This window comes from Monodelphis domestica, chromosome 2 (assembly GCF_027887165.1).
Source record: "Monodelphis domestica isolate mMonDom1 chromosome 2, mMonDom1.pri, whole genome shotgun sequence".
Classification (NCBI taxonomy): domain Eukaryota; kingdom Metazoa; phylum Chordata; class Mammalia; order Didelphimorphia; family Didelphidae; genus Monodelphis; species Monodelphis domestica.
Genome location: NC_077228.1, coordinates 422849430 through 422866725, shown reverse-complemented (window position 1 = coordinate 422866725; position 17296 = coordinate 422849430). Strand labels below are relative to the sequence as shown.

At 31.7% G+C, this 17296-nt stretch overlaps 1 protein-coding gene across 12 annotated transcripts in view; it reads right to left on the bottom strand.

The window, feature by feature from the left end:
• UTRN (utrophin) overlaps positions 1-17296 on the bottom strand; it is a 651323-nt gene that overhangs the window by 321034 nt on the left and 312993 nt on the right. For all 12 annotated transcript variants that reach the window (XM_007484681.3, XM_056818903.1, XM_007484684.3 and 9 more), the window contains 7 exons: positions 16308-16443; positions 15314-15463; positions 12930-13014; positions 9971-10185; positions 7181-7298; positions 5185-5390; positions 1558-1712 (listed from right to left, as the gene is read on the bottom strand). In XM_007484681.3, coding sequence (XP_007484743.2) covers positions 1558-1712; positions 5185-5390; positions 7181-7298; positions 9971-10185; positions 12930-13014; positions 15314-15463; positions 16308-16443 — 1065 coding nt within the window. The remainder of the gene's footprint in view (positions 1-1557; positions 1713-5184; positions 5391-7180; positions 7299-9970; positions 10186-12929; positions 13015-15313; positions 15464-16307; positions 16444-17296) is intronic.

The following is a 17296-nucleotide window of genomic DNA, read 5'->3' as shown; positions in this document are numbered from 1 at the left end:
TCCACTGAGCCATCTATCTGCCCTCCAAAAGTTGTTTTATATATTGTTGTAAGTAATAAAAGTTTTTTTAAATGAACTTTCATATCATAGCTGGCTATACTTTATCAATGTAAATATGACTTATAAGGGAGATAAATGTTAACCACCCTAATTGAAAGCAGAAAATTAATTCTGAAAGCAAATGACTTTGAAGGAAATTGCATTATGCATCTAGAGGTCTGTTTTGGGGTTGGTGGGGGACAGACTAATTTCATTTAGAAACATTTTGAGTCATTTTTAGAACCAAGAAACAAGTAAATGTTTTTGAATGATCATAAATATATATTGCATATTTTAAACAGACGCTAAAAACTGCTTGTGATTCTTCAAACCCTAGGTATTCAATGAGGTTGAAAAAAAGTTTTCACACCCAGAGAAAATGCCCCAAAAGTTGACTTAGCGGGGCCAAAAAAAAAAAAAGCTAATCAGCAAACTTTATTTGAGAAGTGCATGATAAGGGCAACAATGATCCACAGGGGATGGAATGTTAATCTTGGAGTCAGAAGGACCTGGGTTACAATCTGGCATCAGCAACTTCTTAGCTAAGTGACCCTGAGCAAGTCATTTAACAACATTATTTAAAAAAAAATACATCAGACTAGATGAAGCATTTTCTTTGCATATGAAGACATTTTAACTTAGAATGGCATGTTCACAGTGTACAGATAATGAATACTGACACAAGCCCACCTCTCAGCTGGCTTTCTATAGTAGGATATGATTACTTATCCAATGGGGTGAGGAGGTTAAAGGGGTGTGCAGTGACTTCACTGATAAAGGGAAATGCTGTTAAGGAAACTCTGCCAATAAAGATCAATTAATATGCATCTACTCATATAGAACACCTAACAAGATCAAAGGCATGGGAAAATGTTTTGAGCAAAGTTTACAGAGAAAAATATGAAAAAAGAAAGGAAATAAAAGTGGAATGAAGAACAGGTTTCAAAAATTGTTTAAGGAGACATTCCACAGCAGATGCCAATTTGATGCAAAGAAGGCAAAAAGCACTCTAAAAGGATGATCTAAACATAATATTAATTCCGTTTGCTGTGAAATGGAATAAAAAATAGCAAACTCGGGGAGGGCAGGTACACTATCGTAGGCATTCAAAAGATGGTTACTTATTGACTTCTTAATGACAAAAACTTATTGAAAGATTAAGTCATAGATAAATGGTTGCCTGAAGACATTTAGATGGCTCCATGGATAGAGCTTTGGGCTTGGAGCCAAAAAATGTATGATTTGTGAAAAACTAATTGTGTGACCCCATTCAAGTCACTTAACTTCTATTTGCCTTAATACACTGAAAAGGAAATGGTAAACCACTCCAATATCTTTTTGCCAACTAAACAAACTCTATAGGAGGTCAAAAAGATTTGGACACAATCAAATGAATGAACAACAAAATGGTTGCATAGACCTCTGATGGTTAAATCTTTGAAATCATTTATTTAAGAAATATCAAAAATTATCTTTGAGATTGACTTTCCATTATTAAACAACAAAGTCTTAAATTACCTTTGATTTAGGTTAATCCAAGAAGCATTCAAGTGGTCATAGGTTTCTTTCACCTTCCTTGTATCATCGCCACTATAGTCTCGAAGTAACTTCTTCAACAGATTACTGAAGGCTGCCATCGTAACTTCACCTTTATTCAACTCTTGAATTAGCATCTAAAACAAAATTTCAGAAAAAAATGGCATTAATGGAATCAGAAAACAACAAAATAAAAGACCATCCAAATATACTGATTTTCCCATACCCTGAATGCACTGTGAGTTCTATCATTGATTAACATAATCTGTAAAATACTAAAAATATTAATAAAAATAATAAAATAGTTACATATTAATCTAATTTTCATAGTCATGTATTTTTAAATAAATCTAACATCTTCTACTTTTAAAAAATTTTAGATGGAAGGGAAAAAATAAAAGCATCTAGAAACAAAGAACTACATTCTGAGGCAAATGCATCAATAATGCATAGATAGAGTACTTGTAGAGAGTAGTACATAGTACACAGAGTACCATAAAAGATTCACCAATAAAAAAGCAACAAAGAGAGCAATCTCCCTGCTTACAACCAGAAATATATTAAGAATAACTATTTAGTACATTTAGTACATCTATTTAATATGAATAATTTAGTATTTCTATTCCCAAGCTTTATATAACAAGAAACTATTGGACAAAAGAGGAAGCAAATAAAGAAGTTTGTGGCAGAGATAAATCACCTAGATGCTGGTATTAATCCAACACTTTAGGACATCAAAGTATTTTACGTTCATTAGGTCATTTGTTCTTCTCTACAATCCTGTAAGGTAAGAAAGGCAAGTACAATATAGATGTAGAGACTGGAAACTAGAAATGAAAATCTACCTGCCCAAGATCACATGGCTTATAAGCGGCCAATTCAAAATCAGGCATTTTCATTCCACTGATCTTTTTTCTAAATGAGTAGTTTCAGGAAAGGGCATCTGGATGGTACAGTGGATAGAGCTAAGTCTGGAATCAGGAAGACCTGAGTTCAAATCCAGATTCATACACTTACTAACTTCTGCAGCCCTGAGCAAGTCCTGTAAGCCTATTAGTATTTTTTTTCCCCTCATCCGTATAATGAGCTGGAAAAGGAAATGGAAAACCATTCCTGTATCTTTGCCAAGAAAGCCCCAAATAGGGTCACAGAGAGTTTGACATGACTAACATAAATGAAAAACAAGCTTTGGCACTTTTTTATAACCATCACACACCAAGCTTTTGACTGAGGAACATAGGTGTGTATATCGTTAAGGATATTTGAAATTAAAATGTATTACTTTGATGATGAAAACTGTCTTGACCGCACAGACACCCGGAAAGGGTGTTGGGCACTCTTGGTTACCCAAACCACACATTGAAAACTTTGCCACATTGCACTATAGCACAAGTGAGTTCAGACCAACCTAAAGTGGATGTGCTGGAGACAGCTCAAATGTGTTCAATTTTCAGTATGACCATTTACACATCAAGAAATCAACAAATGCTAGAAATCAGAGGATGATTTATTGGTCTGTTGACTATTTAGATTTCAGACAGTGATGAAGAAAAACATTGATACTACAGTGGATTGGGCATATATTCTTTTTACAAGGATTAATTATTATTAAACATTTACCAGCACCCTACAGCTTCAAATACTCACTGATTTATAAAAGTTCTTTAGTTGCTTCTATAGACAATTCCCATGAAGATATAAATAAATACATATGCAAAATAGTGACAATAACTATTTTAAATGTCCCTATGACATTCTATAAGTTCAAAAATTCAATATTTATTTTCTCCAAATGATCATCAATTGTGGTAGCCAGTAGATCACAAAGGTACAACAAAGTGTGTTTTACATAAAAAAGTAAATATTGTCTTTAGACATAGAAGTTTACACCTCAAATGGCCAGTAAGTATTTTTTAATCTATTTTTATGTGAATATGAGATAACAATAGAATGATATACTCTAAATAGGAAAAAAAACTCTATAGAATATAAATAAAAGTAATGCTCAAAATAAAAATGTTTCAAGTCACTAGGCATATAAATTTTTTTTTTAATTATTTATGTCTTAACAATTATCATGAGGGAGAGGGAGCAGATAGGGGGCTCAAGGAATGGAGAGCCAGGTTACAGAAACCTAGATTGGGGTCTTGGGTTCAAATTTGAACTCAAACAATTCCTGGTTGTGTCACCCCGAGCAAGTCACTTAACCTCCATTGCCCAGAATTTACCACTCTTCTGCCTTGGAACCAACACACAGTATTTATTCTAAGATGGAAGGTAAAGGTTTTAAAAAAACACAACTATGTGGAATTATCCAGTTTCCAGTTAGAAATAATTTGTTTGTTTGATTAATTTATCTTAAACTACTACTTCCTTCATTTCTCAACATATAAGTACATGAAAAGAGATAATTTAATAAATTTTAGCATTCCTACATCAAGTGTGAGAAAAATGAGGATTTAAAAAAAATAATAATTTCCCTCCAGCTTGCTGTTTCTAATTATTTTTAAAATAGTCTCATAAAATAAATGCTTGGGAAAACATACTGTTCAATACTAATCAATTCAAAGCCAATTATATTTATGATCTGCCACTAGAGTTATCAAATCAGTGGTCATCAAATAGGCTCTGAGATTTAGTAAAATACTGATGATAAACTATAGGACACTAACTAGGAACAGACTTTTGTTCCCCTATCTTTTAAATCAATTAATAAACAATAATTAAGTTCCCATTCTGTGCCAGATACTGCACTAAGCAGTGGGGATGCAAAAAAAAAAAATCTTTTATAAATCATAGATTTCCACTCCTCAGTTGTAATTTGCATGTCAAATCAAGACAATGTAAACAAAATAACCCTACTGATGATTAGAATATACTACCTAAATTGCATTAATTACATTTATTATTCAACATAATATTAATCCTATTTCATAATTTAAGTATGCAGGCACTACTTCTTTTTGAGACATTTAGAGAAAATGGGGAAAGAGAAGGGTCAGAAACATAAAACAATTTAGGAGATCTAGAGTTAAGGAAGCTATTTACTACAAGTTTGGGAAACTTGGAAAATACAGGAATATTGAGGAAATATAGGAAAATGGAAACAATGGAGGGAACATTTCTGTTTCTTTTGTCACAATGAAAAAATAAACTAATCATCAAAATATTTTTTAAAAGTAGAATTATGCTCCTTTTTTTAAAGATGAGGAAATTGATGTTGGAAATGGCTAAGTCCATGATCCTACATGAATCTGTTAAATGTGAAAGATGAGTGTAGAACACAGATCTCTATGATTTTCAAGTCTAATGCTCTTTTCTAAAATGACAAAATGCATGAAAAGATGACTAAATTATTACTGTGAGGTTTTTTAACTTTATCCATCTTTGTCATTAACTCACCTAAGCAATCCTAAAAAGGACCTTTTTTAGGTATATGTATAAATTTTCATATTTTGGATATATCTACCTGATGTACAATGAAAATTCAGTGTACAAGTTTTTTTTAAAAAAACATCAGAATTCTAAATACGGAAAGACTTTATAGGAAACCAATAAAATGATCCTTCACTGAAGAAAATGAAATGCAAACAATCTGATAAATCCTACTTTGTTCTCAGAAAGCTGTCTGATCAGTGGTTCCTTTGGGACCTTTAGGACACTGTGTACTTTGGCTTCATGCTGTGTAATAAGCTCTTCAGTTTCTTCCCTCAGATCATTCCACTGTTCGCTGTCAACAAGCATGTCTTGGAGCTGTTGCTGTCGTACGTCCACACCATGCTGAGTATTGTCCCACTGGTTTTTGACCTTCTCTACTGTGGGAAGCAATGCAAGAAGTTAGACCTTGAAGTTAACATTAATTGAGATCAGGGATAAACTGAATGATGTTTGTAATAAGGATGTCTGACAAAACAAAAAGATTTGTAGTTCACTCCAAGAGAATGAACCAACATGCCAACAGACTTAAAATGTAAGAAATGTTCAAAAAGATTTAGAGGGGCATAATAGGTTCTTACCTGTTGAAAACAGCAATCTAAAATTAGAAGGTAATAGTATACATCAAAGAGACCACCAAAAATTCAACCATAAACTCCATTCTAAGTTAAACCAAAAATTAGTGGATTTTTTTAAAAGTTGTGTGCCTATTAAAAAACACCACTAACTGGTTTTAGAGGTAATAGGGGAAAGATGCATTTGTGAGTTTTATAAATGAAGCACTGAGAAAACATATAAGGGAGTCACTCGTCTCAGATCTTGAAGGAGGTAATGACAAGAGATGATATGAAATGAATCAAGAGGGAGTTTCAGGGGGATTTATGAGATAGACAAAAGTGCAACAGACAACATTATAGACAGGTAACAGAAAAGCAGATGCAATTTGGATAAATCAGAAATATAATATTAAGGAACAATCAAAAGTTATATTGTTGTAGCACTCTATAGCCCAATGAAATACAAGACAAAAAGAAAATTGTGTTAAGACTGCCACATGATGAATGAGAAAACTGCTCGTCTCCTAGGGATACAATGATTCTTTAAGGGCAAAGGAATTTATTTGCTAAATTAACTTTTCCAATTAACTTATTGCTACCTTAATCCACAATCTTAATATACCTTTTAAAACAATTTACTCCAATCCCATCAGTGAAATGAGGCTCAGTAGTAATGCTTAAGTTATAGTAGCACTTTTCTATGACCCTGACTTTATTTTCTTGGTTGCTTAAAAATAAATGTAAATAAGATAAATCCAAAATGTAAGTAACTGTGATCCCCAATAATGCAACAAAAATTTAATTTTAATAAAAGAAAATCACTGCCTACTTTAAGTCAGTACATATTAATATTAAAGAAGTAAAAAATTAAAAGGACATGTTGAGTTTCCATACTGATCTAGCTCACAACTATTCTAATGTTGAAGAGATGAAAATTACTAAAGAAGAATCCATTAAGTTGAGAAAATCTGATGAGTCTCTTCAAATAAAGCTTTCCTACAACTTAATTAACACACAACCTTTCAAACAACAATACCATGCTCAAAATTTGCCATGAGATATCAGCAAAAGAAATGCTTCTGACCAATGAATTTATATATTTGTAAAAATAAGGATTCATATACTTCTTTGTACCAAAGAATTTTTATTTTTAAATTTGGTTTCTTATAAGAACCTTTGCCAAATTTTGAGAGTTCAAAAGAAGATTAAGAGCTTGAAATCTTATTACAGGGTTTCAAGGACACTAGCTCACTTCTTATAACCTGATGGAACATCTGAGGTGGACTTGGGATGAGATCTCAGTATATAACCAAAAACAAAAACAAAAACAAAAAAACATGAAGAATTAAAAGAAATAAGAGTGATCTGATATTTGATACTTAGTGAAATGAGTACTCATAAAAAGAATATTCTGCAAACAATTTTAAGTACAAAACTAAAATATAAATTCAAAAAAGAAATATACTAGTTTAAATATGTATATACTCAAACATAAGTATATTTGGATATGTGTATATGTATATGCATATACATATACATAAACATACATATATGCCTTTTAGAAGCATCATTATTGACAAAGGAAGACAACAGATGGTGTTTAAGAGACTTACATTTTTCCGTGATTGCAGTTCTTATATCTGAACTGGAAGTTTTATTTTTCAAATTCTGAGCCAAAGTAAAAACATAATCCAGTTGAGGGTGGCGTTGCTCTAAATCAGCCTTTGTAATCTAACAAAAAAAAATATACAGCATATTTTTATACTGATAGGCATGTAGAGATTAAATTTAACTTTCCCCTGATTGTGAAAACGAAATTAACTCTCCCCTGACTGTGAAGATAAAATTAACTCCCCTGACCATTTTTAGATTAAATCACAAAAAGTGTAAACACCTCACTTAATCACTGAATGGGAGAAGTTTATGACCGTCGTGTGCAATAGTGGGTGACGAATTAGATCACCTGACTTCCCCCTGGGCACTCCTAAACAAAGCTTCAATTTTTAATTGAAGACATGAAAGTGAAGGAAGGCACAGGAAAGTGATGCAAAAGAAAGTGTCTTTAAAAGGAAGCTGCAACTTCCTGCGGAGACTTCAATTTCATCTTCTTATGGAGTTCTGAGTTTGAGTTGGAGACTGATGAAGAATCTGTTGACTGAACCTGAGACCCTGTTCATGGTGAGACTATTCTTGAATCACTCCCTTTGGACTGACACATGTTGAGTGAAAAGAGCTGACCCCATACCTGGATTTTCTGAAGAGACTACACTCAAGAGAGACCTACATCTTAAGAGAGGCTCCCTGATCCCTGAATCCCCAGGTCCTCAGCTCAAGGTCAAAGCTTCTCTGGCTAAGCCCTGCCTCAGTTGAGCCAGGGGTCTGAGCAAAACACTTAGTGTGTAGACTAGATATCTTACCCTATCCTCTCTCTGATTTTCTTACATCATTCTTTCTATATTTTATAAATAAATAGTAAATAAATCTCTTGGAATTAATTAAATTTTTTTAATTAAAGACCCTAGTTTAAATAATCTAGTCCAAAATTTTTATAAAAACAAAACAAAACAACAACAACAAAAAAAAACATGCATCTCACCCCCCCTCCCTTACAGGCATTAGGGAACAGTGGAAAGGATGCTGACCTCAAAGATCAGCAAGACAAGGGTTCAAGTCAGCTCTGACTTATATTGGTTATATGATCCTACAGAGGTCAATTGAACACCTAGCTCTCTAGGAAAATGCCAACATACCATTTCCTCACCTAGAATTTTCCTCCATCAAGGAAACTATAGTTCCTATCTCTAGTCCTATGTATTATAATTGAACACAAATCTTAAATTTAATAAAAACACTCTAATGAATTTAACAGTTTTTTTACAGAAAGAGATGCATTTACTTATCTACATCCAAATGTGTGTTTAAGATAATTTTTCCAGTGCTTAATAAAGAAATGATGACAACAAAAATCAAGCTTAACCAAGCATTATAAATTTGATTAAAGAGTTCAAGTATATACTAAACTTCAGACTAATTATATCTATGATAAATCACTGCATCAGAAGATTTTGTACAATTTAATGTCATATTAAGTACCTTGATTTTGTACCATACAAAACTGATTAGTACTTAAAGAGAATGAAATTGATATTTGTGTTCAAATAATGAAAATGTATGTGTGTGTATATGCATACATACACACGCACAAATACATACATAAATACATACCAATGTAGAGTATAACGTTTTACAAATAAATGAAAAGGGGATTAGGTTAATAATTGGAAGGGTAAGATGTTTTCCAACATAGACAAATTCAATACAAAAAAACTCCCATTTTTTAAATATCAGCCTCTTTGATTTTAAATTATCATATTCAATATCCAGTAGTAAGGTGCTGTTTTACTGCAGCCAGAACACTTATATATATATATATATATACTACCTGTTTACTTTTTCATTTGTATCCAATTCTTAATCATTGCATTTGGAGGGTTTTTGTTGTTGTTGTTGTTGTTTGGGGGGGGGGGGGGTAAAAGGGTGGTTTTGCATTTCCTTCTCTTCATCAGTTCATTTCAATGAGTAAGGAAATTGAGGCAAACAGGGTTAAATGACTCACCTAGGGTCACACAGCTAATATCTAAGAAGAGATATGTACTCCGGTTTTCCTGTCTCAAAGCACTCAATCCACTGAGCCACCTAGCTATCTCTTATCTATTTAATATAAATTAAAAACTAATTTAAATTCAAATTAGGGAATGTGTCAAGCTACCCTGAACCTTGCAAATAAGTACCTTAATGGATGTTAGCTGAGTTTATGCATCCACTAATAAATAGGTATCCCTTCCACACTGCAACACTACCTATCATGGTATTCATATACCATGGGTCAGCATAAAAAATTAAATGGGAATTTGGGGGGAGTTTTGTGGAAGCTTCAGATGATATACAAAGTCCAGAAGATTACACATAAAAAAAAATTTAGAAGCTCAGAAATGCATTCAATGTATTTATAATATTGTGTGATATAATTTTATCTCTTAAAACCATAAGTTATGCAATTTCTTTTTTGAATTTAAAATAAGCAAAAAGTTTATGAAAGGGCAAACCCAAAATATTGTATGATTTTCCAGATTGCAGAGGTGCCATGCCCCTAATTCCTGGATACCTATATGGGATACCTGAATTAGCAGATTAATCAACAGAGTGAATCTAAAACATAATTTGGTAAAGATAGGTCTTATTTAACACAATTGTTTCAAGTGGGAAGATTTCTGTTCTCTTGTACCAAAAGCTTTCTGAACTCCATGATCCCACGGTTGATAGAACAAATGAGAAGAACTTTTTTTAGCTCAGTCTAATACATTTTTATGATTTGGGGATTTAACTTCACACCACATGCTTACTTTCATACGTTCAATTGTCTGTTTGATTTCTTCTGCATTCCCAACAGTGACAATGTTGGACTTGAGCATTTGGTCAATCAATACCAGCCAGTCGGCTAGTTCAGTGGTAGTTTTATCCAAATCAGCAGGCACTGAAAGTTCCAAAGATGGCTGTGTCTGGTCAAGAACTTCTGAGGTGGATGATACTAGCACCACCTTTTGGACAGCAGGATAAGCTGAAAAGAAATACAAATAAATCAGTAGAAGTTTTGGCTGATGGCCTTTTATTTTTATCTTTCAAATAAAATGTTGAAATTTTTATAAAGCAAATTTCCATTTTATAAACTTGTCACCATCTAATTCATATGTATCCGAAAATAGCATATTCAAGAAGCTGGAGATATGAGGTTTCAATAGATCTGAGTTCAAGTTAAAATCCTGGTGTCTATTACAATAGCAAAGAGTAGTTTGCCATTTCCTTCTCTTATGAAGTTCATGTTACAAACAAGGAAACTCAGGAAAACTGGATTAAATGTTTGCATAGGGTTACACAACTAATAAGTGTCTGAGGACAGATTCAGGTTTTCATGGAAGTCATCATTAGTGGAAAAATCAGAAGCTCTGAATTTCTTCCCAGCCACAACACTTTGTTATATAATTGATGGATTTTGTTTTAATATTAAAAAATATACAGATTCCAATGGTGGTTTTTACTAAAAAATCATAAAATACATAAATGAAATTTTAAAAATTATAACATAATGATTTCATCTAAAAGAGAATACATTCCACATCTGTAATAGCACCTCCAGAGATTTTTAAGGTTTTTTTTAGCAGATATCTCTTACACACACACACACACACACACACACACACACACACACACACACACACCTACCTTCCAGGTCGTTCATAAAAAAGGAAACAAAAAAAAGTATTTAAAAAATCATGCATATTCAAGCACTGGACATATTTTTTTAATCTATTCTTCACCCTAAACCTCTGTCAGACAATGAGTACTATATTTCATCATTTGTACACTGAAATCATGAGTAGTTACTCAATGAATCAGACTTCTACAGCTACCAGAGATGGTGCCTTTATAGTATGGTTTTTTATTATATAACTTGTTGCCTTCATTTTGCTCATTGCAATCTTCATCAATTCATGTTCTTCTATCATTTACTAGGTCTTTTGATGGTGCATAAAAAAGTGGCATGTAAATATGTAAAATTTTAGGGTTTTAATATTTTTCTTCTCCAACATTGGTTTAATGATAGAAGTGTTACCTTGCTAGCAGACAAGTTCTGAAGTATTTTATTGCTGTAAAAACACTATGTAAATATAAGTTGCTATTTTAACAGTGAAAATTTTAAAATGTAGCTTGCATCAGAGGGACATTTAATGCACTACTGGTGGAGTTGTGAACTGATCTAACCATTCTGGAGGTCAATTTGGAACTATGGCCATGATTCTTGTAACCAAGGAATAATGTTATAAATTGACTAAATAAAATTTTTAAAAATTAAAAAAAAACAATAGGTGATCCTCCCTGTGTCCCAGTCAGGCTCCAAAATGGTGGAGAAATTTTCCAAAGTGATAAAATCATAGATCTAGTTCCTAAATATAAGCCCATACTTTGTTGAGAACAATATACACATTTAATGATATGAAAATAACAGAAAATATCTCTACTGAAAACATTAACATCAGAAAGAATGTACAGGCATGATTAAAGATGATTGAAAACTGGCTAATTTAAAATCAAAAGAACTTGAATGCAAGAACTGAATCTCTTCCAAAAAAAAATGATTATACTCTTTGAAGGGAGAACATATGCCTTTTAATTCTTTTGCATCTCTGACAATACTCAAAACCATTCTACTATTTAGCTGGAAGCAATGTGTTGTGAGTTAACATGTTTGCTAGAAAAGTAAGAGACTTTTTCCCCAGGTTCAGTACTGATATAATTAGCTACCTTATCTTCAGCAAATGACTGAGTTTCCCTAGGAGCTAGTTTATACATCTGAAAAAACTAATGTGATATTTATATATTAAATGATAATTTTAATATAAGGACATTAAGTGTCCTTACAGCTATAAGGCAAGATGAGACTAAGGCAGAAAACACTGAGAGAAGTACGCTAGCATGAAGAACATTGAGTTGGATTCAGGAATTGGAAAGATCAAGGTTCAAATCTAAACTCTAACACAAACTAACAAAACTAGTTCATTCAGTTATAAAATGGAGATAATAATATGTAATACCTACATTACAAAGGTTTCGTAAGATTCAAATGAGGTTATGTATTGTTCAAATGTTAAGGTATTTTATAAATGTGTGCCATTATGGTCATTATTATTTTACATTTAAGTACATCTCTCTATCTAATGTGTTCATTGGTTTAATGAAAAATAAAATGTTAGATAAAATATAAAACAGATCAGATATATGGAATAAAATTTTAGATAAAATATAAAACAGATCAGATATATAGAAACAATTTCATAAAAGTGAAGGTATACAGGCTGATATTCTGAAGAGGGGATGAACTGAGGCCTAAAGAATAGCTCAGCGGCTGGCCAACTATAAGATTTTCCTTTCAGTCATCAGAATAATTTTCATAGGGATCCTTCATAATGTATTGTCAGTATGATGTTTGGGGTAGTGTCATGAAAATGTCAATATATAACACGAGAAGCTCTCATCCCAGTCTTTGTTAACTTTGTTAACTAATCCTAATGCTATTATTAACTATTCTATTTGAATAACCTTCACTCGATAGATAATATTTATAAAGACCCATTTGCTAAACTCCAAAAAAGGAAAATATCCTATAAAATTATACTTTTTTAATGAATGGGAAAAATTACTTTAATATGTTCACAGGAAAATTTGACTTAATACAGAAATAACTTAGAAGATTAAGTACCATATAAAATGAAACAAAGCTATGGCATTGCGTATTCTCTTACTCACCAGAGAGCTTGGGGTGCATCACAGGACAAGGTTCAGAAACATCTAATTCTCTTTCCCTCAGGGCGCTAGGGACTTCTCTGTATATCTGTAATAACACACACAATGAAGAACAGGAGAAAATATTATCTAGACAATGAATATTGTTTTTAAGTTCCATTATACTTGAGCTGAATGTTTATTTTAATTAGTATATTTTAAAACTATGCATATTGTTCATATATATTACTTAAAGTCATCAGGAGATAATTAAACCAGATAAATCTATGACTATAGAAGTAGCTATTGTCTCCTTTAGTTCAGGAGCAACTGATTTATAACTCTTCTTCTATGATTCTTTTTCATACGCCATTACATATATGCTTTAAGACTTTCAGTTAGCTAAATAGAGAAGAGCTTATACACTTAAAAATGTCTTAAAGATGAAAATAATTCATAATAAAAATAAAATGTTGTCCAAATGCATCATTTTCATTTAATTTTGTTATCAATAGCTAGTGGGCATCTGCACACAACTTAAGAAAACTCCTATAAGAAGAAATATTGCATTATTCTAAACAAAATAATGGAGAGGGAAGAAAGATGAGAATGGTTGGGATACTTGAGATTTTGCTTCAATTTGGAAATAATATCTACCACCAAGCACTACTTTGCCTATGGAGTCAAACAACATATATTATATGTTATTCAAAACAAATCTTTGTCACTATGCATATGATTAACTGCATACTTCAGTCCCCTTCCCCAAATTTTTGGATTATATAATAGCAGCAAAGGCAAAAAGAATACTTAGGATGGAAAAAATATATCTAAGGAAAAACTGAGATGAAGAGTTCAGATTACAACAAATTACTGGCAAGATGTGAAAAGCAGAAATAAATGCTAATAGATAAGTGAGGAGGACAGTGTCCATAAAACATATGAACAATAGTCCAACCATAAAGACTACATTTAGAGTTTCAGTCCTAAAGGCATCATTTTAGGAACTGCATATATAAGCTGAAACAGAGAATTCAACAACCTTAGAAGCTGCTGATTTAAAGCCTTCCATTTTACAAATGAAGAAACTTTGGCATACAGAATCAAATTAACCTTCACAAATTCACCCACAAAAGAGGAAAAAGGATGATTAGAAGACATGAAATTAGATCTAATAGGACCGTGTGAATAAACAAATATATTTATTTTGGGTAAGAATAAACTTTAATCAGGGAGAAGAGACAAGAAGGATAGAATGGTAAAAAGAAGGGAAAGAGAGAAGGAAAGAAAGAAGGGAAGGGAATGGAGAAGGAACCAGGATAGATGGAAGAGAAAAGCAAAAGAAGGGAAGAGGATAGTGAAGGAGAAAGAAGATAGAAAAAGGGAAAGTAAAAGGAAATTGAGCAAGGAGAGGGCAAAGGTAAATGGAAGAGAAAATGAAGGAGAAGGTAGAAGGGAAGGGAAGCAACAAATATTTATTAAGTTTTTACCATGTCCTAGGCATTGTGCTAAACATTAGACAAATATTATGTCATTTGAACCTCACAAAATTCCTGGGAGGCAGGTACTACTATTATCCCCATTTTGCAGCTAAGAAAAATAATTCAGAGAGAGTTTAAGTGACTTCCTCAGGGTCATACAGCTATTAGATGTCTGAGCCCAGGTTTGAATGAATATGTCTCCTTAACTTGAATCCCAGCACAATTCCTCTTAATGGCCACATAACAATGGTCTTAAGTGGGATCATCACAGGGAAGATGATTAAGATTTGTATTGTTTATTGAGAGGGAAAAACTAGATTCAATGGTAAGATACTTCAGAAGGAGACTTTGACCCAAAATAAGGAAAAACTTCATAATAGTTTCCGTGTCCAAAATAGGAAGGGGAAGTCCTGAGAGGTGGTGGGATTGGATCATAAATCCACTTGCTAGGGACATTGTAAAGGGCCTGGTGTTAATATTATATGATTTTCTGTTTCTTATGTGATAACAATACAGTTTTATACATGAAGTTTTGTCTGTTTTAGATGCTCTTTAAGAGAGTTATTATTTTGAAAAGATTAATTCAAGCCAGTCACTTATAGTTTGTTTCAGATAACACTAAGTATTCATTATTTAATCTACTTCATACCATCCAAATCTGTTATGCAAAACAAAACACCCAACACGTGAACATTTTTTTTACTATTTATCCCTACTAATTTTTATGCGAACCAAATAAAAGTTCTATTATATTCAATAAATATTATTATTTACTATTAAATGAACTCAAAAAAAGAAAAAAGAAGGGCATCCCTTAAGTTGTTTTTAAAAAAAGATTAATTATAGGATATCATTTCTTTACAAAATCATATCATATCAACAAATATTTATTTAAGAACTACAATGTCTAAAGCTTTTCAGGCATACCTTATTCCATTTTATATTAAGAGTTCTTAAATTTTCAGAAATGTAATCTCTTTCTTGAAGATTCAAGTTATTAACTAAAAGAATCTCAGGTTCACTTCTGTTCAACCACTTAAGATTTTCCTCTTGTACTTCTATCTGCTGGGTTAAGTCCTAAAGGGGGCAGAAGAGAGCTTTGGTTAAAACCTAGCCACATAGCAAAAGTAAAATAACAAAAAAACTGCATCTTTAAATCATGAGTTTTGCAGTTTACAAGTGCATTCATAAGTACACTACACTCTGATAGGAAATAATATTAAATATTCTGGAAAATAATTTATTGTAAATGGAAGTTCTTTTCTTGGGAAATAATCTCTAGTAAAAAACCAACACACATACCTAATCTATATAGAAATATACTTAGCAAATATAATACAGGAAAATATGATGCCTCTGGTTTTCCTCATATTTCTCTTACGACTAATTTGACCCAAATTGAGGTAAAGGAATTTCAAGGAACAGAACTATAAAGCAGCAGTTAAGAATCAAAGGGTAATAATGCAAGGGTAATTAATATGCCCATGATAGTATGGCTAAAAACTGGCAGGAGTTATTAGGTATGTAAATCAACTATTTATGAATTTCTTATACAATTCAATGCATATCATAATTGAAGCAGCAGGATCTAAAAAAAATGCAGAAAGACCATGTCTAAGACACAAACTATTACATGATACAAAATATCAGGAGTTGGTTTTGAATACTGAAATGGTGACATCAAGTTAAGCATTCTTATACTAACAAAATTTTCTATAAGTATTGGCATCAAATTTTCCTTTCCTTCAGATCCAAATTAACAAATACTTTTCAAAAAGTCTCTTTATAATATGTTTTAATGGTTTATGTTTACCTCCAAATAGAAAAATAACTTTTCCTACATATTGTCCAACCATAATTTTTCCATTGCTACATTTAAAGGCCAAAGAGGTATAAAAAGAAAGAAAAATATATAACTAGCCTTTAGTTCTTGGATGCTATCTTCATTCTCAGATGAAGGTATCTTTTCTAAGGTACTTTCAGTCTTTGATAACCAGCAACTCATTTCAGTCAGCCTTTTTCTGAATTCCAATAACTTTTCATTTTCCCCTTTGATTCTAGAAAAATCATTATTGAAAAAAAATTGAGTAAAATGACTACATTTGTAGAATATTATATGCAAATAAAGATGAGTTCATTTTTATTAAAAATATAAATGAAACATTTGTTAAGTGGGTTCAAAACTAATGAATTAGCATTCTTAAATACAGTGTAATGCATGATATGATCTTGCGCTTCTTAATTTTCTTTTCTTTTCTTTCCCAAAGCTATAAACAATTAAATGAGCCAAGAAAAACAAAATTTTCTTTTTAAACAGTTATTTTAATCTATGACTTGTTGTCAAATCAATAAATAATATATATTCTTTCAATATCTACAAGTTAATTTTAAAATAGAAAGAAATTATATGCATAACAATATAAATAATGGAACTAGTTTTTTCAAAGGAGCTTAATTAAAAAGAGAAAATGCCTGAGGCACTTAAAGGAAGAGACTTTCCTATTATAGTTATACAGTGAGTATTTTACTAGAGGAGGAATGTGAACTAAAATCTAATTGCAAGGATAACTTTCTAACCACTGTGTGAAAAGGTCTCTCACATAAACACACATAGGTATACAAAAATTATATTTTTGATTAATCCCTTAATAATGGGAAATGAATTATATTTAATTCTGCATATAAAGTACTTGAATGTAAATAGTTTATATTTTTATTTATATAAAGTACTTGAATTACCAAAAAATTCATAAAACAATGTACTTCCTACTCTGAAAGAGATTGCCTATGTATTTAAAGACATTTTATTATTCATTGTAATATATTAATATCTTTATAGGAGTATAATATCTCTTTAAGACTAAATTGGTCCACTATGAAATTCTCATTAATAAACTAGCATAACATTTC